Source organism: Pelmatolapia mariae, linkage group LG9, assembly GCF_036321145.2.
Source record: "Pelmatolapia mariae isolate MD_Pm_ZW linkage group LG9, Pm_UMD_F_2, whole genome shotgun sequence".
NCBI classification, from domain to species: Eukaryota; Metazoa; Chordata; class Actinopteri; order Cichliformes; family Cichlidae; genus Pelmatolapia; species Pelmatolapia mariae.
Window position 1 is genome coordinate 38205485 of NC_086235.1, and position 23216 is coordinate 38228700.

Here is a 23216-nt window from a genome sequence, read left to right on the forward strand (position 1 = left end):
CTAGGGGCGATAAGACAGAGGAGTAAAAAACAGAACATACTGAACACAGGACGCAAGACTGTCAAAGTAAAACAGGAAGCACAGAGACGCGGGCCTAAGACTCACACGCCATAACATAACATTAGGGATAAAACAGGGAGGCAACAAGACGACAAGAAACACCAGGGAGCCACACGGGAGGGAGAGAGAGGGAATACAAACATGGAGACGAGACAGACGGAGGGGCGAGCGACACACACGGGCGACACACAAGACGAAGCTCAGGGAAACGCACATCTATAGGAACACAAGACTAAACAGAGTTTACACAGGAACGAAATCATCCCCGTACACAGAGAATAACACAGGACTTCACAATAAGCAGTGCTCTTCATTACTAAACAAATGATTTCTTAAAAAGAAACACATTTATTATTCTTGGGAGGAAGCAGTTTGTTACAATATTACTAGTTATTTCTTAACATTAGATGCATTGTCCCTTCATTTGTAGTTCACAATGTAAACCTCAGACTATGGTCCCACACACTGACACAGACTCCTACTGACAGAATCAGCTGATGTTCAATAACACAAAGCCAAAAGCAAGTAGAGTCTACAGTAGAGTCTACAGTAGAATCTACAGTAGAGTCTACAGTAGAGTCTACAGTAGTGTCTAGAGTAGAGTCTAGAGTAGACTACTGTAGAGTCTACAGTAGAGTCTACAGTAGAATCTACAGTAGAGTCTACAGTAGAGTCTACAGTAGAATCTACAGTAGAGTCTACAGTAGAGTCTACAGTAGTGTCTAGAGTAGAGTCTAGAGTAGACTACTGTAGAGTCTACTCTAGACTCTACAGTAGTCTACTCTAGACTCTACTGTAGACTCTACAGTAGAGTCTACAGTAGAGTCTACAGTTGAAACAGGTTTTTGTTCAGTTCTTTGTTTCATCTGATTCCACATGAATTATTAAGATTAAGGTTCGTTTAGATCATGCTTTGAAATAACTGTCCAAATAAGAACCAGGAAGCGTTTCATAACGGGGACAGAATGGCAAGAATGAAGCGATATACATAATGAACTCTGCAGTGAACAACAGTGACTCAAGGAGAACTGAGCACAGGCGAAAGACTGAAGCGAGAGTGAAGTATACTGCTGACTGACACGTGCCCTCGTACCAAATACCACAGCTCTGCTACAGGACTCATTAAAGGGTCACTTTTAGAAGAACTTTTCCCTGAAGATGTTTTCAGGAATAAACTGGAGCTGACAGCAGGCGCACATTAATGATTTAGCCAAAAAATGAGTAAAACAATCATTCTTTCTGTATGTTTTCACCCCCCGTGGGGATATTCTGTCATTCTGTCACAGCTTTTGGACGACTCAACACTGGATTCTAAACTGAAAGCTGGGAAACTTGAACTTACCCAAGTGAATGGCAGAGATCAATATACACATTCATGATGATGGACAACAGCAATGTCTGTGGACGAGAATGCCAACAGCATATTAGGGTTATTATAGTTCAACTAAACTAAAACTAGGTGTGAAAAGCACTCTGCTGAATGTGAATACAAATAACACTAAACTTCTTAAATACCTTTAACTAATACGAACTCCAACAACAGTATAAAACTAGCTGGACCGGTACATTTGGTAAGTGGGGCTTTTCTACACGATCAATGCAGTTTTCAGTGATGCACACACACATATAGAATATCAGCTGTTATCTGTTCTAACCACCAACACTGTTTTACTTATTTCATTATTATGAATTTTTTTAATCCATGGAACTGCAATAAAAGGTTTCAGTAACTCTGGATAATTGAAACATTTTAACACCTTGTGTTTTTATTGCTATTTTGTAACAAAGGATATTTTTATACTATAAAACATTTTGTATTTAAATTTCAATTCTTAGTATTCTAAAAAGAGTGACATGAGCTCATCATATTTCTCCTGTTCCTGACCACTCAAAGATCATGCGCTCACATTTGCATGAAACATGGTATAAATGACCAAACAGCAACTATTACAACTATCATTATTATTATTATTATAAAGAGTTCTTTACTCTGTGTAAAAGTCGAAATGCGCTCATAGTAAAGCAGAGACTTTTTAATGTTGTTTCTGTTGACCAGAACAAAATGAATGTGGATTATAGATGAAACTGTAAGTCCACATCGCCTCTGTTCAACAACGAATACGAGCTAGCTGCAGTCAGCTAGCTAAGCTGTCACCCATTAGCCTCGCTCAGCCTGCTAACTGTGTGACACTTTACTGATATTGTTTGTTAGACTGCTAACAGTTCGCTTGGTGAGAACTCACGCGCTCCTACCTGTCACCTGTGAAAAACACCCTCTCCTGAACAGTGCGCGTGCACTCTCCTGACTTTTGGGGGCGGGGTTTAACCCTGAGTGACGATGACGGTGGCAGCAATGACACGTTGAGCAGGCTGACCAGTAGAAAACCATCACCCAGGGGTTACTGTCAGCTCCTCCTCTACCTACTACCTGCACACTGAAGTCATCATCACACCTGTGTGTGTGTGTGTGTGTGTGTGTGTGTATATGAATTTATTTATTTAAAAGGGACAGTGCAGTTTACCATAGTCCTGATGTAACGCACAGAAGTTTATAGCTATTGCTACAATCAAAATAGATACATTTTACAATAAAACATACATTTTCATAAAACCAAATTACATCATGAATACAATTAATAGACAATAAATTAAAATAACATTAAAATCATTAGTTAAAATAACTCAATCTCTGATTTCCCTTCCAAACTTTAACCTTCAATGTAAAGGATCTGATGTCTGTAATCAATTAGATTTCGGTTGGAAGTGTGCTCCACAGATGGCAGGCCTTTATGGAAAAAGCTGACTGACCAAATGTAGATCTGCAATATGAGATCTTGCAGTTGCCGTTCACCTTGCTCCTAGTAATACGATTACTATCTTGTCTCTGGATGTATCTATTGAGACACTCTGGGGCCATCCTATTTATACATTTAAAGACTAATTTAAGAAAACACAAATGATTAAAACTCTTAAAACTAAGTAGATTATATTTCTTTAAAATGTGACAGTGATGCCACCGAACAGATTTTTATCCATTATTGTTAAAGATTGGTTATATAAGGACACCACAGGCTGTAGATGGTGCTGCTTGGGTCCAAACTGTCATACAATATGAAAAATGAGAGAATATCATGGAATGCATAAATAACTGAGCTGCTGAAGTGGGTATATAGTGCCGAATTAACTTAAAACAATTCAGATCAGCCTTGATCATCTTAGCATCTTTTTTGCATGCTTGTCAATCAAACTTTTCAACAGCCAGGAATCAAACATCACTAATGCAGACACATGTTTATTAAGAGACAGAAACACTCATTACATACAGGCTGCACACTTGACCATGGTCATATAAAACATTCAGTATCTAGTTCCTCACTGGCTGCTTTAGACTAGCAGTAATGCTAAGCTGGCTTTGGGCTTATCCAGGTAACTTCAGGGCTAATCCTGGGTTTGTTGTTCTATGAAGGCGGTTCATTTCATCAAGGTAACCTGCTGCTGTGAAACTCCTGCAGGTCAAAGATCAGAGATCAGCAGGTATCACTGAAAGCAGTGACACCACACCTGGTCCCCCTGTGTGCAGAGAGTCTACAGTGTCATGAGTAATAAAATAATAAATATGGATTTTTATAAGCAATAACATATGATCCAAAGTAGGACACCTGTGCTCACCTTAAGTTGAAATTGTGTTTTTCTATTGAATCTTTACTGTCAAATCCTTAAACAGCACCAAGTCTGCAGCTAAAAGCATAAAAAGTAAAACTGTTCCAAGTTTCTGATGACCTTGATTTGAGTAGGCGAGTCTTTGGAGCACAGAACACACTGTAGTGTTAACTCCACCACAGGCTGAAGGCCAGCTGCTCTTCCCAGTGTGCATGTGACTGGGCTCACTCTTAGTATGGTTTGCCTCCCAGTGAAGTCAGCATCTGCAGCCTCTCTGCAGCAGTGGGCATGTCAGGCTTCACACCATCTCTTCTCCTCTGCACCATGATGTTGTGCTGCAAGACAAAACAGACCAACCAAAAACAGCACATCAGATAATTATCAGAACAGCTCTCTACTAATGATGAAGGCTGAATAAACAGCATGCCACCTTCTAACCAAGTCAGTGTGACTGCTCAGGTCTTGCTTACTTGTGTAAAGTGTAGCTGGAAAGGTCACTGTGGGTCTGAGAAAATAACCTCGATGACATCACAATGACATCATGGAGGGCTTTGAGTGCCAAACTGAAATCATTAAATCAGCAATTCAGTTGGTTTCAGAATTATTAATTGATGCATTTAATCAATTCATTATGTGTTTAAGACAGGTCCATCCTATCGCCAGGTATGATGAACTTAGGGCGGCCAGGTATCCCACAATGCATTTCAAATCACAAGTGGCAGTGCTGCTCTAAACTGTAAGCAACAGGGTGGGTTAAAAAAAAAAGAAATCAATTTCCCGATTCAAATCGATTTCAGTTTGATTAAAGCTGGATTCAGTAGATCCTGAATCGCTTTTTAAAGATAAACGGATTTTGCCAGAAACGGCAGAATCTCAGCCTAAAGCTCACAAAACTATTTCAACAAGCAGCAAACGGCTAAAACGACAGCAGGTACAACACAAACATAACTGAATCACCTCAGGCTGGGCCTCAGTGTCAGCGTCTATGAACAGCATCAACATGCTGTACTGACAACACTCCCATTCCTCCTTAAACCCAACGCTAAAAATGAAAGACTGAAACAAGTACAGCACACGTATAACCATCAGAGTTCAAGCTGTGACAGGGGACAGGCAGAGGGGGTTGTTGTGTCCCGGGAGCCACGTGACTTCCAACCACAGGTGCAGCACATCTCCAAAAACTTTAAAGCACGTCAGCAAATATCCTCCAGCTTTACAAACTGACCACAGGTTTACATTTCAGCACTCACAGTCTTCTATACCACAAGAGGACACAGTTACATTACCTGTGTTAAACACTTCTGCTGTGGAGTTTGACATTTGACAGGAGGCTGAAGTCAATTACATTATAGTAGTAGTATTATAGTAATAATTAAAGTAGTAATAATAATACTGTGTTAGTCCCCATAGGGAAATTACTCTTCTGCATTTAACCCATTCACCCAGTGAAGCAGTGGGCAGCCACCAGTGCAGTGCCCGGGGAGCAGTGTGTGCAGACGGTACCTTACTCAGGGGTACCTCAGGGTAGCCGTTCAGTGGATTCAAACCCCCGACCTTCCGATCATGGGGCAACCACTCTACCTACTGAGCTATCCCTGCTTGTTGATGTGAGCCAATACTAAGAGAACCCCCTTTTGGTGCCCTTTTCTTTGCACACATGCAAGTGCGCACGCACACACACACACACACACACAGTAATGTGAGGAGGACACACTAACAGCTGGTGATGTGTGACCCAGATGTAAACAGATTAGTCATGTGACCACTGCCCTGTGACACAGTAATGATAAACAGTGGACATGCCTCCACAGTTACAAAAGCACGGCTTTGATGTGACAGCAGGGAGGTTGTTCCTTTACTTCACATTTGGAGCTGAAACAATAGCAGGCTACTTTCTGTGCTTACATTTGACTGATGCCATTTCACTCTGGCTCCATGCTGTACTGGTTTACACATTAGCCTACTGCAGGGGTGGGCAACTCCAGGGCTCGAGGGCCGGTGTCCCTGCAGGTTTTAGATGTGTCCTTGAACCAACCAGCTGATTTAAATGGATAAATTAGCTCCTCAACATGTCCTGAAGTTCTCCAGAGGCCTGGTAACAAACTAATCATGTGATTCAGGTGTGTTGACCCAAAGTGAGATCTAAAACCTGCAGGGACACCGGCCCTCGGGGCCTGGAATTGCCCACCCCTGGCCTACTGAAAGATTCCCAGTTGATCCCAGACACACAAATCCCTCTATGGTCATGTCCGTAAGAGCAACTGAGAAATGTGCCAACTCAAAGCTGATGTGGCCCCTTTGTGACACGAGAGATACGACTGCACTTCATACTGCTGGCATCTTGTGGCAAATATTCACATTTTGAATGGTCATAATAGCGGTCACTGATCATAGCTCTTATGAAAAGAAAGACTAAGATGCCCTTCATAATGTTCGCTGCACTCAGTGATCAAACAGTAATTTATATCCTTAGAAATAGAATTATGGCAAAGTTCCTTGAAATATGGCGATATAATTATGAGGGTATACTGACCACCCTAAAAGTCCAAGATGTCCATTTTATTTGTAAATATTAGCATTTCATGAAGGAGCGTGTTAATCCACGTTTCCATCAGCACCCACTCAGATCAACTCGCCGAGGCTCGCCACGACTCGACTCCGATTGACTGGTTTTTCATTACGATCGAGTACCACCTAACCTGTGTGGTTATTGTCATAGCAACACAACAGCATCCCGTGATATAATTAGTATATGATACGCTACAACAAAGGCGGACATCGAGCCAATGATACGCCCGCTGCTCGGCCTGTAGCTTTGCGTCAGACTCGGTTAGTTGCCAGGTTTAAAAAATGTCACTTTTGAGTTTTGTGAACGAGACGCTGTGACGACTCATCGAGTGACGTCCCTGCCCAGCCAATCGGAGGCATGCCGTCTGCTGGTGTCACATTTTGGGCTCACCTTGGATTGCTTGGAACCCCGGCCGAGTAGGTACTGAAAAAAAGGACCTGGTAGCAGGTACTCTGACCTAACCCTGAAAACTGTACCGAACTGTGGCCTCGTCTCTGTGCCGGGGGTCCGAGTCTGTCTGAGGGATTCCCTTTCTCCTATTTGTTCGTTCCAGGACAAAGCTCTGTTTTCTACTCTTTCATGTCTTTATTGAAGTTGGTGATGTTTCCGTCGTGTTTACAGTGTAAAGTAGCTTTTCTCACTCACTGCAGCCTGCATGGTTCTGCTCAGTGCTGCTGAGTCACGTGACCAGAGGATAGCTAATCACAGCCGATCAGGGAGGAGGGAGCGTAGCCTGCACGAGAGGAGGTGTTTGCACAGACATGCCAGCTTTCTGAAGAGCGGGAGCGACGCACCGAACTTAGGACAGAAACAAACTAAAGCATCGATTCCATCCTGCTAGTGTCGATCAGATACCAAAACCACTGATACTGCTGACATCCGCCCACTTCGCACTGCTGACAAACGTGTGTTACTCATTACTTGTGGTGCCTTGAGCATCCAGTGGGTGTCACCACTGCAGCATCAAGGATGAAGAGCTTTCAAGATCTTTGCCAACAACAAATCGAAACATTGAAAAATTACACTCACCCAGTATTTCCTACAGTTCTTATATCTCTGGAAGTAGGTGGAGCACATGCTTTTATCATAGTTGTAGGCATTCAGACACTTCTGGGAGTCATCACTCTCCTGAAAAAAGGAGTATTTCAAAGCACAGGATTAGAAACCCGCAACACACATGTCCCAGCAGCAGGCACACAGCCGACACAGCGCAGCATGTGACAGACGGCGAGCTTACTTCGATGCAGGGGTTAATGTCCTGGTTCCGAACTTTCCGTGCATTTTGATCCATCTGAATCTGTATGGATGGAAAGAAACAGGCTAGTTTTTCTCAGAAGCAGTCATGTACCTCTTCTCTTTGTGACGTCACTTGCACTAATGAGAACTGCTAAAACAAAGAATTAGTTTGAAGAGTAAAATGTTCAGCGAACTCGTCAGTAATAAAACTAGGCTTGTTCCTGTTCAAAAGAAAGTGGCCGTGGGTTTAAGGTGCTGACCATGGACTGGTCTGGGGTACATGTCATTTCTTTCCTGAAGTCACAGGAAACCAGAAAGAAGGATCAAAATCAAGCTAGTTCTATATATATATATATATATATATATACCAGGCAGCATTTTAACATGAAACCACAGACTAGACAGAAAATACAGACATGAGCAATGTCATGTCCCCCACTGGTTAATTAAGTTATATTGTAAATCCTTAATTTGACTGTTTTCAGTGTCATCATTGTAGTTTTTTTTAACTACATGTCACAATTCAGGCCGTTTTCCTATCCATACAACCAGAAGTGAGGCGCTGGCTTCCCTGTTTGGATCCATCATCTGTGTCCATGTCCACTAGAATTAGTTAACTGAACTGAAATAATGATAACACAGTAACTGCACAGTAAGGCAAATACGTACATAACTGCCTCCTTTTGCCCTACTCAAAGGCCGTTTTTTCCTTTTTCAGTTGCAGATATTGTGATGTATGATGGACGTTTGTCTTCCAGTGAACCAGGCATTTCAGAGGTACAACACTGGACTGTTATTGTGGGCAACATTTAAAGATCAATACACATTAGCTCACTTCAAATTGTTACATTTTCCACATGACACGTGGTTGTGGTTATTTACTATTGTGCACCAAGAAATCATTCCAATGCATTTTACTGTAATACACACCCCAAAATGTTTATACTGTGAAGTTCGAGTTTGATGAAACACATCATTATTTATTCCACAGGTCGATTTACAACTTGAGGATATCAAAGGTTAAGTTGTGATCAGTTTGGAGATTGACTTTTATATCATGTTTACAGTTTTTCTTAGGATTAAACAAATCAGTGAAATAAAAAGGTGAAACTTCAATAAAGCTGAATGATGTTTGTAGTTTGAAATATATGCCGAATTAAAAGGCAGTTCTTTCTATTGTAAACAGAAACTGTTCTAATGATTCCTGGAGATCGGAAGCGTTAAAAAGAGCACTTGTTATTTAATTAGCAGATCCCTAACGACGGTTGGTGCAGCTGAGCGGCCTCCCCCAGTACATGTTTCTATATTGTATCAAGCTAAAGCTTCTTTAATGTCTCCAAACGGTGCAGAAACTTAGTAGCAGCTCTGAATGTGAGTGGAATACTCACCATTACCTGAATACGGCGACACAATGTTACAACGCGCCTTCGAGAACCCGGCGTTAGCCTAGCGACCTGTGGAAGCAGCTAGCATCCACTGCAGTGAAGACGAGCCAGCTGTAGAAAACACACAACTGCCCCTAGACTCAAAAACGCCGCTAGCACGACTCCGAGCAACATGAAGCTAACTGATAACGCAACCTTCTGTCACCTTACCGCCGCCTCTGGTTACTGCACCGGCGCACCATGACGTCACCGAGGACTGACGTCAATATGAGCCAATAGACGCTGTAAAAACCTGCAACGTAGAAAGACAATCCAGCGAGCCAATAGGATTCCTACCCTAACTGTTAGGTTTCGTATCCTTGCAAAACAGGGGCGAAAAGAAGTTTCGGGGATTAACGGCGAGTCCAATTTTTGAGTTTTATTTAAAGACAATGTAAGCGACACTAAAGTGAAAACGACAGCGCCTTTCACAAATCAAAAAGCGCCCTGTCGGAACTTTAAATGGGTGTGACTAACTCCAAGTTCGGTTGCATCGCAGCGCATACACAATGGCTGCTCGAAAGAGGAGAAAGCAAACAATTTTCAGGCCCGCCGCGTCTCGCAAAAAATATGAGAAAAAAATTATTAAAAATTCGGAAAATAGTTGAAAGTGAAGAAAAACTCAACAGAAAGGATGATAAAGCGTCCGGGGTAAGTCTGGTGTAAAATAAGGAAACGGTTACTCAGTTCTTCAATTAAAATATCGGGGTTATTTAAATTATGAGCGGGGTGAGCTGGGGAAAAAGTTAGTGTTAATCAGTACCCAGCTTTGGACCACAGAGAAAACTAAGGCAGGGCACAAGGACTGAGAAATGTCAAATCAACGGTGTCACTGCTGATATTAGTGTGACGGTGCGTGTTCACGAATATTAAAGATCCCACGAAGCAGTGGTGTGAAGGATACTTGAGGAAAGTTGAGCACTTGGTTTATTTTTCTAATATAATAACAATGGCAGTGCCGTGAGCCCCGTCACGAACAGGCGCGCTGAGGCTGAGAAATAATGTTCGGGATTTCACTTTAGCGCACGCAGTGTAAACATTCGTGTCGGTTCAAGCATCTCCTCCACAAAAGCGTAACGGCGATACAAGCGTGCAGCGGCCGCACTGACATTTTGTCTGCGGCCGTGTACTATATGGCGTTTTCCCCTCTGCGCTATTGATCACAGTGTGACACAGAAGCTCACGTCCAAAAACAAGCGGCTCCGTTTCTTGTCAATAAAGTAGAAAATGGAGGGAGAACTAATGTGGCAGCGCCGAGCGTCCCAGCGTGTCGCATAGTGTCTTTAAAAAGCCCGAAGTTACTGTGGCTCAGTGTGATTTGTGTGGCAGGTTCACACTTCGTGGGCTGTTAACGAAATGTGTGCCTGTCGCTGTTCCACCGTGCACAGCCGGTCATATGTCAGCTACGGTGCCTTCAACGTAAAGCTTTCACAGACTTGTTCGGTGCTGTCCAATCAGGAGCCAGTCTGTCTGTACCTGTCTGACATACATTAAAGCAGAGCCGAAGTCTGTGTGAACGCTTCTCCGACGCTTGCTTTGAACCCGCCTGTAGTTCCGATGTGCTGCTTAATGATAAATAGCCTGCACAGGACAGAGCTGTCCGCACAACCCGATTCATCAAATTAGGAACTGATTAAAGTTCAGGGAAATTGTGAGAATTTAAACACGGGTATAACCGTATCCTAAAATCAGCCGTTTCTATGGTTTTGAAGCCAAAAAGTAACTTTCTGCTTTGCTTGTTTCTGTACAATTCACCAAGTTTAAAGCGGGTTTATTCTTTCTGATTAGACTGAAACGATTTCATTTGTTTTTCATTTACAGGAGTTGGAATGAGTAACATTTGCTCTGTTTCCTTTTGCTTCTAAGAATAAAGATTCTTTTAAGAGTATAAATTCATTCAGACCTTCAGGGATTAAAGCAAAGAGCTGCTTAAATAATAATAATAATAATAATAGTAATAATAGATTTTATTTGAAAGAGCCTTTCAGAACACTCAAGGACACTGTACACAGTAGAACAGAAGAATTTATCCACACTTTCACTAAAACATGAATAAATGCTTAAAGGTTTTACCAAACAGGCACAAGTAGTGACAGTAGTAATAATTAATCCTGTTGCTAAAGAATAGTGAGCTGTACTAAGTAGATACATTTGTAACTTCTCTAAAATAAACAGTTATAAATTTAAAAAAAATGTTCTTTTTTATCCTTTTTTTGGTGTTTTCTTATGGTTTTGGGGTTTTTTACAAACATGAAAAGTTCTTCTGCTAATTCTTAATTATTACAAAATAACCAAGCATTTCCTGTGTGGTTATTTGGAATCATTAAGTGAATATTTTCAGCTCATAAGTTAAATGAAATTTTAAATGTGTTTACAGTAATTATAGAGGTATCAGCCCCAAACCATCATCCGGTGCAAGGAGTGATGCAGTGTCTTTACTTATCAGTGTTTTTATTGTCATGGTTTTATTGTACTGCGCCAACTACTTTGCAGATCAAGCAAAATTTAATTTCACATAAAATATTTTTATTTTTTCTTTGGTCAAAAATAGATGAAAATGCAAGATGTGACCTGTTTGTGTGCACTGAACAACTCTTCTCTTTGTCTGTGTTTGAAAACTCATTTAGAATAGAATTTGAATAGAATGTACAACAGAATAGTTTTTATTTTTAATAGTTTGAAATACACAGTTAAATATTTCACGCCAAGGAGATTTTATTTCTTTTTTGTAGATTCCAGCAAGTTGGTTAACTGGGGGAAGTAATGGTGTGTGAGATTGTGTAATTAAAAAGAGCAGGGCTGTCGATATTAGCTACTGATCCTGAAGAATTCAGTGCACCTCACAGCATCAACAGCATGAGAGCTTCATGTACAGGGCTTAGCTGGTGGACCCTGCATACAGAAATAAGACCATTTCTCTGTTTAAAGAAATGTAAGCAAATAAACTAAAATAACCACATCTTTGTTTTTATGTTACATCCTTCTAAATGACAAAGTACAGATGCATGTGTGTCATGTTATTAGTATTATTAGATCGATCTATATATATTTCTGTAAGGTTGGATAAGGCCATGTTCCCTGTGTGTTACATCACCTGTGATTAAATCGAAATGATGGCCAATTTTTGTCTAACGTAGGATTTCAGCTGCTGCTCGGTTCAGACGCTGTTGATTTTTTTTTTAAATACCTGGACTGTAGGTAGACAGGTCTAACAGACGGTTCAGTTGGGATTATCTTGGTATAACAAACAAAGCTTTCCCTGAAAAAGACGTGTATGAAAGTTTCTCTGGCCATGTCACTAACTCCCCCTCACATCATGACTGCTTAAACTCCGCGCTAGTTAAAAAGACCAATGGTCTGACTCCTCTTTAGCCCGTAGGACACAAAAGAATTAAAAATACAGATTAGTCAAACCATAAGACAGTTTTCCACTTTGCCAGGCTTCAGGTCCACTGTTTGGTTTTTTTCCAAATAAAACAATTATTAGATCCAATTATAGTTAAATTATTGATCACAGCTCACCCATCTGGTGCCACTGTGGCCAATGAAAGGGCTGCCCGCTGGGGTGGTTCTTGTTGTTTTTTTACTTTTCTATATGACCTACAAAAAGAGCTTAAAAAATAATTTTGTGGTCAGAGGTTTCTGTGCACTTAGGAAGACATGATTGTACAGCACACGTCTTTGATGGCTTTAACAAGCAAGAACTGAGTGCACAAGTTTGAATTTGTTTTGGATTTGCATCACTGCTGACGGGTCGACAGAACCCATCAGGCCCAGAACTTGATGTTAGTGATGAAGTGACAGGTCGTGTCCCTTTGCCAGCATAAAGGACTCGACTGACCTGTCCTGTCCAATGAACTCAGTCAACATCTAAGGAGAAGAATTACACGTGTTGGGAAGGTCTCTTGGAGCCATATCTAAACAGCTGCATATTCCTAAATCTTCACCATTCTAACAATATTATATCAGTGCAAATTATTCTGGTATGTCACCACTTTGCCAAAGTCTGGAAGAAGACCCAAACTATCACTTTAAGATGAGAGGAAATTGGTTGGGAAGTTCAGGAATAACACAGGAACCACCAAGGCTCAAACCTGCCATGAACTGGAAACTGATGGAACTCCATGGCAACAAAAAAGAAGCTTGTGCTCCAAAATCACCGTCTTCAGCCCGAGTTGAAATTTCCAGTTCCCCATATGGACAAGCAAAATGGGGTATTTGGCCACAACGATGACGTATGTTTGGAGAAGTAAGGCTTTCAAACCTAGGAACACTGAACTCATACGATGGAATAATAAAGATGCAGATTTTCAGCTTCACCTCAAACCAGCAGCTTGGAGACGATTGGGTCGTCAGAATTTCTTTTAGAATAGCTAAAGTGGGCTAACATTCAGCTTCTGGAATGGCTTTGCCTAACATCTACCTCAACCTTAGTGAAAATATTTGCAGTAAGGTTTGGACATGGAAACCAGTTATTTTAAATGAACCAATTATCACGAGTAGTCCATTGTATACATTTGAGACGGTGTGTAAGACTTTCGCGCAAATCCAAAAGAAATTCAATTTGCACCTATGTTTTCAGTTCAGAAGGGGCTACCAATCTAAACGGGTCATGGTTTCTGATTTGGGGGACAGGATGAGGATCCAATTATCCAGTTGAGAGTTACTGGGGCCTGGAGTCTATTCCAGCTGCCATAGGGTGAGAGCTGGGTGCACCTTTCACCAGTATTTTGCAGGATGAGTGTAATGTACTTAATAGTCACCAGTTTGACATCATTTGCAGAAGTTATCCTGTTTCTATGTTGATGTATTTTCACTGCAGATCTTTATTGGAGCTCATGCCGTGTTACAGCCTTGTCCTATACTGAAGCTCTGACGATATTTCTGCCCTTTCTCTCCCTCTCTCACAGACCCCTGTGTCCAGGCAGTGTTGAACACATAAAACTGGACAGAATAATCACATCAGTACTAGTCCGGCGCCGTGCATCGGTCCATGTAGCTGGTCAGCCTTAGGGTGCCATGGCCACGGGAACCCAGGGCCACCGTGACCAAGTCCTGGACAAAGCCAAGCTTGCAGTACCTCTGGGGAGGCGCAAGAGAGCAGAAGGCAAGCTGAAGAAGAATTTCCCTTGTCAGGAGTGTCAGAAAGCTTTCAACAGTCTGGAGAAGTTGAAGGTGCACTCATACTCTCACACAGGAGAAAGACCCTACCGCTGCTCCCACCCTGAATGCACCAAGGCTTTCGTCTCCAAATACAAGCTGCTACGGTACAGACAAGCAGCAGTACATAACAGGCTGCAACATGTTGCTTTCTCTTTGCACTTTTGGTAACGTAATGTTGTGTAGTGGTCAGATTGATGTGTTGAATACTAGTTTGTTGTGTTTATGTGTAAAGCATGCCTACTTTAAACATGATTGCAACAATTGTGAGTGCTCATAGAATGTGTCTGTGTTCCAAGGCATATGGCAACTCACTCGCCAGAAAAAAACCACAAGTGTTCATACTGTGAGAAAATGTTCCACCGTAAGGATCACTTAAAGAATCACCTACATACTCACGATCCACACAAGGAGGCATTCACTTGTCAAGAGTGTGGCAAGAGCTACAACACGAAGCTGGGTTTCAAACGCCACCTTGCCCTCCATGCTGCCAACAGTGGAGACCTTACCTGCCAAGTGTGCCTGCAGCCATTCCCCAGCACTGGGGTTCTTCTGGAACACCTCAAAACACATGCTGGCAAGTCCTCCGGTGGGACCAAGGAGAAAAAACATCGTTGCGAGCATTGCGAGCGGCGGTTTTACACCCGTAAAGACGTGCGACGGCACATGGTAGTGCACACCGGACGCAAAGACTTCCTCTGTCAGTACTGCGCCCAGCGTTTTGGAAGGAAGGACCATCTGACGCGTCACATGAAAAAGAGCCATGCTCGGGAACTGCTGAGGGTTAAAACTGAGCCAGGCGATTCGCTGGAGCCCGTCATCTACAACTTGGCGTCTGGGAGCGTAAAGGGGGAGCTCCCGGGAATGCTGACGCCAAGACCGCACCAGCTGAACGTGTACACAGGCCCCGTCCTCGACACCGAGCCCTTCTCCAGTCCCACACATCCTTTTTCTTTAAAGTACCCACTGGGCTCCAACTTTACCTCATACGCCGTGTCCTCACAGGAGCGGGAGCAGAATCTTAAGGGAGACCTGGAGACCTACCTGATGGAGCTGCAGAGCAGTATGCCATCCTCTGCCTCTGAAGCCCAACAACCCCAACTCTCCTCCTCCAAACTTGAGTTGGTTCCTGAAGTGGGTGTGCTGGAGGAAGCCAATGAGGAGGTGTCCCTGTCCAAAATGTCCACATCAGTAGCAGCACCTGCAGGCGACTCTTTGGCCTTATCTTCCTCTCTAATGGATTTTTCACAGCTTTTCAACTTCCTGCCGCTCAACGCGCCTCCGTACAATCAGGTAGGGGGCAGTGGGGGGCAGGGTGTCACTTTTCTACCCAATGAAGAGCCCGCATCTCTAGTTCAGCTGCCCTCTCAGGCTGCCACGGGCTCAGAGGCTGCTGAGAGTCCACTTCAGGGGCTCTCCTCCTCCTTCATATCCAACCTGAGCACTCCAACCACACTGCCCCGCTTCCACCAAGCTTTTCAGTGACCCCAGTACATCTGGCACATGCCACTCACAAACACTGACACACATGTAGAGCTGCATGCCCATATTAAACGCCATACAAGATGCAAGTGACCCACGACTGAAGAAATTGGCACATCTGTCCATTTATGATAGCAGCAGACACTAACCTGACAGGAGACACAGCACTGACAGCAGCACACTCACACCACAGAGCCGGCTCAGCTTTCTAATGATGAGAGTTTGTTTTGGGGCAAATGTAAGTTATTCTCTTTTAGAGTCTGTTTTTTTTTTGCCTTGGGCAATTTAAAAAAGAAATCCTGATGTGTCCTTGATTACAGAGACATCAGATGCATGCTGGTTACCATATGAAGCAGTCATGTGCTCAGACTCACAAAGAAACAAACCGTTCTCTGTGTATCTCATTAATAAGCTTAATGCAAACATTAAAGGGCTGCTTTGCATAATAACATGACTGACTGACACTGAGATGATTTGGGGTTTTGACAGTTTTCACATGGAGAAGTGTTACGGCTGAGACACTTGACTGACTTTGGTATACATGCGTATAGTTCTTCATATAGCACTTTGGATTTTCTGGTCTTCAAAGATCGTTATATGTGATAAGATTTAAAGAGCATCCGTAGTTTTGAGGGTTTCTGTTTAGGAGCCAAAGTATAACGTGAGGTTTTTGGCAGCCATGATGGTTCGTTTATTTCTAATTAAAGTAGAAATGAACTTTTCTTTTTTGACTGTACTCGAGTGAGCAGCCAGGTGCTTTACTGTGTCATACATTTGCACTGTCAGTAGTAAGACCATGTGCTCAGCGCGTGGGATTGCCCAAAGTCCAGTTTCAGCCATAGGCAGTATAAAACATGGACTCCAGGTCTGAAAACTGAAGCCAGTGCAGAAGTGCCTTAAACCTGCATCTTAAATGACCAGCAGATGGTGAGAGCTGTGTTTGCAGTAACTTCCTCTGAGCTCTTGATCTGTGCTCTCAAAAAACTCAGCCTTGAACTTTGTGTTTGGTGAACTTCAGTTTCTATGATCTGGCATCGTGTTGTGAAGCACTGTGTGATGTTTGTCCTGATAGGTGCCATAGAAATAAACTGTAACTGTGTTCTGGTCCTATAGACGTGGAAAACCTGAATCTGTAAAGACTTCCTGCTGGGTTTTATATGCTCAGTTACTCATTTCAGGTTGCATTGAATTAAAAAATAACAGTATTGTGTTTAAAAGGATTATCTGTGATATGCTTATTGGCTAAAGACGTGTGATTCACAAGTTGTTAGCCAATGAACACGTGGCTTCACTGTCAGACCTGCCCCTCTGTCACATCCAGCCCTTTGGATAGCCGTGTCCACCTTTCATACTGTCTGTAGTTTCAACTGTTCCTGAGCTTACTATCAACACGTGGTGACGTTATGCAGTCGGTAGTCTGTTGGAAGGTGGGAAGCATGTCCAGTCTTATTAGAGCACAGTTTGCTCTCAGAGCTCAGACAGGAAGTTGACAGAACAGTAAAAACATGTTGCTGATGGATCCATTAAAGTGGTGGTTCATTCACACTATTATACACAAAATACAAAGTTACTGAGGAGCAGTATTACAGTTGTCCATCAAAGTTTACATTTAACTTTATCATTAGTGTTGCCTACATTTCACAGCAGTACCTTCTTCTTCTTGTTTAAAGCAAACATTTCTTTCTCACAGAGTTTCAAAGTTGTGCCTTCAATGTAAATTTGCCAGTGTGCCTCTGGCTGCTGAAAGCAGATCCATCAGTTATCTTTGTAAACATTCACATGATTTTATCTTAAGTGTTATCAGCTGTTCTACTGACACCAAAATCATCATCAGTCAACTTCACTCATCACGTCATTGTCTGGCTACGAAGCTCTGTAGGCACATCTAGAACGACTGCGGACTGGGAATGAAACCTCACAACCTGCTCAGTGTTTAGAAGTCGGTCCTTTGGACTTACCAGAGTTTCTGCATTGGTTACCTGTAATCTGTGGTCTGACAATCCAGTAACACCAGAAAGTGAATTTTGGATGAGTTATCAGAAAATGACCAACAGTGACACAGTCCCATCCACATGTCGCCCACCCTCGTGTCAGGGTCTGTGCTGTCTGTGCTGCTGAATACGGTGACGGTTGGGGTCAAAAATAGACTATTGAGTGGTAGAAAATTTGTTTCCATCATTGGTAAAGTAGCCACTGTCATAGTGACAGTGGTACCCCAGTGGAGCGCTTCCTGGATGCTGTCGCCGTCCCTTCAGTTGTCTTTTGCACAGACTAACCTGACTCTAGGCTGTGAAGTTTAAGTGATCCATGTTTCCTCAGTATCTGGTATCTAAGACCTGAGGCGGCAAAACGGCCCTAAACCGTGATAATATGTCCATAAAGTATTTTCAGCTGCTTCCTTATTTCCCAGGGGGCTGCCACAGCAGATGGACCCACATGTTTCATTTGGCACTAATGTCACACTTTCCATTTATCTGGGACGGCCACTGTGCAAGGTTTGACCACCAGAGACTGGGTTTCTCCCAGTCTCAAACCAGTTTCATGTGTAAGTGAATATGTTAACCCCTACAACATGACTGATTGATAATTATGACGTACAGAGAGATCAGACCACATGTTGAGTATTCAACACAGAAATGCTGGGAGTATCAAATGTTACCATTGTAGCCGATGAACCATCAAACTGCAGTCATTTTACTTCTAATGTTTTTCCCTTTGACTGACATTCATCCGCATATCTTACGAATAATAAGGTCCAATTCAGTCATTTCAAATGTTAACAAAGCAACACAGGCTGAACCAAGAGCTAAACACACTGCTGACACAACACAACTTACTGTGACATGAAGGAGATGTTAACAGGCTTTCTGGTTTTTACTGGTTACTTTGTCACATCCTGGCTGTTGTTCCATTTTTAAAAAGGCTGTTGAGCATTTTTTAATTTGTGAAGTGTGACTTGAAGGGAACGTTTCACAGTGTTGTGCAAACCCAGCATCCCCTGAACAACCTTTAAAATAATTACAGCTGACAAATAGATCAGTTTGATGGTCAAGCAATTGTCAAAAACTGCATCATCAGACATTAGTCGTACATTAGTCTGCGCTGACTACATCTATGAAGATCTGAGCACTAAAACAACATCCCGGGAGACATAGCTGTGTTTACTATGACACAGTGTGTGAAAATAAGTCGCATTTTACTGCAGTGCTTAATTGGTCTTTACAGATGAAACCAGTTCTTTGACATAGCACTGCTTTAGTCCTAAAACCTGCCCTCTGAGGTCACAATCTGTGTACAGGATGGTGGACTGAAACAGTTCTGCTCCTGTATGATCGATCAAATGTAAGGATTCACAGCACTGGTCCTCGACGTCATAGTTCACCCACACAGTGCTTTTCATTTATGTAGAAACCTCAAATACTGGACAAAGAAAGTCAAATTGCCTTGAGGGGTAGATGTTAACACATGGAGTGTTTTTGGATCTTTAATTATAAAGATTTTGAATTGTTTTTTATTGAAAGGTGGTTTCTTTAAATTCTTGGATCAAAAGGATGACTTCTCACAGAATGGGCTGATGTGGTTGATGCTCGGTCAGAAGCAGTAGGCAGTGAGCAGCAGCTCCACTCTGCCTCAGTTCCAGGTGCCTAAATCGGCCTCCACACAGGGCACATTTCAAACCCTGTTCTCAGTCAGCGTGACGTGGTTCAGAATAGCATCAGATCTCAGCTGAACAAGAAGTGTTCCAGTCATATAAATCAGACACAGCTGATGCATCATACTCCATGTTAGCTGGTGGTTCTCTTGACATTTGGAGTGAAAGATGCTTAAAGATCTTGATAAATGGATAAGAGCTCACCTTGTGCCAGCTTGTAGTCACACATTGAAGCATCACGGTGTAGGATTGTAGTCCACACAGTAACTATGTGACAACATGAACTCGTGCTGCTGGCCGACTTATGTGGCCCGACATGTTCATCTGTAGATCTGTAGATCTGCTGGCTACAGACATACAGGCTACAGCCCGCAGGTGTCATCTTCATTTCCTGGACGTGAAGTCCCAAAGACGATGCTCTCTGTTGGATTTCTGAGTGTTGGCCTTTGTACATAAAGGTTGGTCCACTGAGTGTGGAGTTTATTCAAAGATGTTCACGAACACATTTTCTCTCCATTTGCATGAATGCATTGATGGTGTGGAACATAGCTGGCAGTGCGCTCCATGTTTGTGTCCAGTATGAAGGAAGCACCGTACACCCCATGGCGTACTGGTTCCAGTTACAGTGGTGATGTGTAGACAGAGAAACACTGAGCGATTGGCGCTTCTCGTGGCTGTGGGTTAGGGTACGTCACCACTCGTCACTCTGACCTGCTTTTGACAGAGTTTCTCTGAGGTTTTGTGTTTTCATTGGAATGAAGATTTCTTCTTCATGGACATGTTTCTGATTAATGGGGGGAAATGTATGTATTTTGAATAATGCCTGTGTATCTGTGACCTTGACTAAACTGACATATCCAAACCATATTAGCTCGCATGTTACTCTGTCACCAAAGTTTGGTTGATGGGCCGCAGCAAACTGACAGATGGGAAAGTGTTCCCACCCCACACAGAATCTACTAAACAAGCGTTCAGTCTTGTTTAAACTGCTGTTTCCAAGGTCAGTAATGATGCTTCATGCTCATCACTGTGGCTTCTGTTGTAAATGAGAAGGTATAAATATGTAGTTTCATATTTCTTGTAGCTGGATATGAATTGTTTTTCGTTTTGGTTGGAGTCTTTTTTAAACTCTGGTATCAAACAGTTGCAGTAAAGAGTCTGTTTCATGTTTGTTGCTTTCACCACTTCCACGAGCGTCAGATTTAGTGCAATAGCGTCAACACGTTCTTGTATAGTTTGACTCCATGTACCTGTGTCCATGCCCTGCCTGCAGGGGTCTGACAGTCACTGCCATAAACAAATCTTATTTCATCCAGTGAGCCTGTTTGGACACCTGATCCCCTTTGAAGAGCTACAGGGCTGCACACTCTACAGAAAATGTGAATCTCACAGAAATTGAGTCGTCACTTCTCTTCCACCACATAGGTTAGCATTTCCACACACACGTGTGGTGACTCGTCTGATGCCTGTATAACCCAATAGTGTTATAATTTACCTCACTTTTCTTCTTTGAGCTCCAAAATTCTGAAAATAATGACAAAAAGTTCCCGTCTGCTTTGTGAGTGACCAGAGATGAACATGAATGGAAACCATATCTTTGTAGGTTGTGTGAAATGTGGAACTGAATTCTGAATGTTCCCAACCTTTATGGAAGTTTGCTCTTTGGATCTTGTGAATGTTTGTGGTTTTACAAGAGATGTTAGCAAGCCGCTACTTTTTATTAGCACTTTTTGTAAATGGGATGCGTTTATTTCCTGCAGCATCGAGTCTTTTATTACAAATGTATAGATTCTATATTTAGCTCTTTTAGAGAACAATAACATGTAAATACAATATAAATGTTTTATTTTTGCAGGTACAATTTTTGACAGTGTTTTTCCTATAAAGTGTCATTTTTGCTTTACTTGCACAATTGCTCTGTGTTTCTCATTGAGGGCTCTTGCTTTGCAGCTTTGTTTGGACTTAACTGGTCTCCTTTGACCGTTCGTACGCTGCTTTACGTCAGAGTGTACCGTAGTGAAGCTGAAACGAAGCTACTTAATAATATCACTGTGTCACAGAGTGTTTAGATGTTCCAAAAATAAGATGTGTCCAATAACTCCATGAGTGTGTCCTCTTCTGTCATTTTTACACCTCGGTGTGGTACATTACTTGATTTCCTCGTGGTCTCTGTCTGAAAGCTGCAGCTAGCTACACATGTGATGTATAACTCTTATGGACTGTACGACAGATTCCAGGTACAGAGAAGCAATAACAGTGGATCAAAGCTGATTACAAGTATTTTAGAGTGAGTGTGTGTGTGTGTGTGTGTGCGTGTGCGTGCATGCGTGTGTGTCTGTGTGTGTGTGCGTGCGTGCGTGTGTGTGTGTGTGTGTGCGTGTGTGTCTGTGTGTGTGTGCGTGCGTGCGTGTGTGCGTGTGTGTCTGTGTGTGTGCGTGCGTGTGTGTGCGTGCGTGTGTGTGTGTGCGTGTGTGTGTGCGTGCGTGTGTGTGTGCGTGCGTGTGTGTGCGTGCGTGAGTGTGTGTGTGTGTGTGTGTGTGTGCGTGTGTGTGTGTGTGCGTGCGTGTGCGTGCATGCGTGCATGCATGCGTGCGTGTGCGCGGTCCTGGCACGTGCTGAGGCAGGAGATGCTCTTCAATGAGAGGCACAGACCTTTAGCAATTCAAACTTCTTTATAAGCTTCAATGGTACCAGTGAACTTTATTGAATGTTATGAAAAAACACTGCAATATATTTTGGTATTGGATCAAGCTGCTAACATACTTCTAAAGCTCCTTAAGGTGCTACAGACCTCCTTACTATCTCTTCAGACGTATCGTTTGTACAAAGTATCCCGTGTAGCTGAACAGTTGGTATGTGTGTGCCTAGTTGTACTTTATAGCTTCATATATTTTCTTGTACTGTGACTTTTGTAGTCTTTGCCTTTAATATAGTCCCACCCCCCCACCCGCGCTCACCTGCGTGTGAGCGTCCACAGACTGAGTTGTGTTGGGAGGTTACGCTGATGCTGGGAAACTGACAGCAGTGTAAATGAGCTGCATCCAGCCACATTTAAAAACAGCATCCTGTGACGACGATCGACTCGTTGCAAATTCTTAATGTTCTTCATATTTTACTTTACTTTTTTTTACTTTTACATTTATCTTACAAACTACTGTTGTATTTTTATAGGCAAAGTATCACCTAAACACACAAATACATATACAGCTCACACTTGTCTGTGTGTGTTTATAGGTTGTGTAAAATAAATGTTAATGCTGCAGCTTTGACATCATCCAAAGAAGCAGATTATTTATTGCCTGGCAGAATAACCTGATTTCATTCACATATGTTGCTGCTATAATAGAAGAGCTGCAGTTGACAACTCCAATGTTTTATTCAATGTAATAAAAGAAATCAAACATCAGAGAAGAATCCAGCTCGTCTGTTTCAACCTGTCACTCTGAGAACTTTGTTACTGTAACACACAGTAACACAGTAACACACTGTAACTCTTAACATTGTTGTCACTGCTTCTCTGAAACCCTCCTGGTGATGCAAGAATCCACCTTAACACTTTGATCTTCACTCTATAACATGAGGTCTTCATCATAATGGTGTGATCTTTGTGTAAAATGGGCTCACCGTACAATGTCAACAACACAAACTGGTTACTATCATCAGTAGTTGTGTTTTATTTTAAATCCCCATCATATGAGCACAGCTTCAGTGTGCTGTGCTTTGAAAGTAGAGAGCTTTGGAAACCACTCATCTGTCTTGTGATGGGCCCAGTCGTTTAGGACTTTCTACATGAGAAGAATTGTTCAAACACATCAGCTTTAGTAATGTCTCCTTTTATTAAACATGAATTTAAACCACTGACATTAAGGAAGTTAAGGTGCTGTAATATTTTAGCCTTTACTAAGTCTAAATCCACACTCATGGCTGTATTCTGAACTGATGTATATTTGATATCATCATCCTCTTGATGCAT

General features: G+C 42.4%; 2 protein-coding genes across 4 annotated transcripts; one reads left to right on the forward strand and one right to left on the reverse strand.

The window, feature by feature from the left end:
- Window positions 1–3365: 3365 nt before the first annotated feature.
- Window positions 3366–9149, reverse strand: chchd7 (coiled-coil-helix-coiled-coil-helix domain containing 7). 2 transcript variants are annotated; one of them, XM_063484524.1, is made up of 4 exons: window positions 8920–9149; window positions 7527–7586; window positions 7319–7417; window positions 3366–4055 (listed from the first exon to the last, which is right to left on the reverse strand). In XM_063484524.1, the coding sequence occupies exons 2-4, from the start codon at window positions 7578–7580 to the stop codon at window positions 3951–3953; spliced, it is 258 nt and encodes an 85-aa protein (XP_063340594.1). In that variant the 5' UTR covers window positions 7581–7586; window positions 8920–9149; the 3' UTR covers window positions 3366–3950. The 2 variants fall into 2 exon arrangements, with proteins under 2 accessions (XP_063340594.1, XP_063340593.1); XM_063484523.1 differs by having other exon boundaries at window positions 3367–4055; window positions 8914–9149.
- A 134-nt stretch (window positions 9150–9283) lies between these two features.
- plag1 (pleiomorphic adenoma gene 1) lies at window positions 9284–22185 on the forward strand. 2 transcript variants are annotated; one of them, XM_063484526.1, is made up of 3 exons: window positions 9284–9343; window positions 13860–14216; window positions 14409–22185. In XM_063484526.1, the coding sequence occupies exons 2-3, from the start codon at window positions 13969–13971 to the stop codon at window positions 15592–15594; spliced, it is 1434 nt and encodes a 477-aa protein (XP_063340596.1). In that variant the 5' UTR covers window positions 9284–9343; window positions 13860–13968; the 3' UTR covers window positions 15595–22185. The 2 variants fall into 2 exon arrangements, with proteins under 2 accessions (XP_063340596.1, XP_063340595.1); XM_063484525.1 differs by lacking the exon at window positions 9284–9343 and adding an exon at window positions 9426–9600.
- The last annotated feature ends 1031 nt before the right edge of the window (window positions 22186–23216 follow it).

What these genes read in the sequence shown, in the direction of transcription:
- chchd7 (XM_063484523.1), bottom strand. An exon ending in ACATTAACCCCTGCATCGAA is followed by an intron (nt 7,418 to 7,526) that starts GTAAGCTCGCCG and finishes TCCTTTTTTCAG; the next exon opens with GAGAGTGATGACTCCCAGAA. An exon ending in AGAACTGTAGGAAATACTGG is followed by an intron (nt 4,056 to 7,318) that starts GTGAGTGTAATT and finishes TTTGTCTTGCAG; the next exon opens with CACAACATCATGGTGCAGAG.
- plag1 (XM_063484526.1), top strand. Translation starts at nt 13,969, where the DNA reads ATGGCCACGGGAACCCAGGGCCACCGTGACCAAGTCCTGGACAAAGCC. An exon ending in TCCAAATACAAGCTGCTACG is followed by an intron (nt 14,217 to 14,408) that starts GTACAGACAAGC and finishes CTGTGTTCCAAG; the next exon opens with GCATATGGCAACTCACTCGC.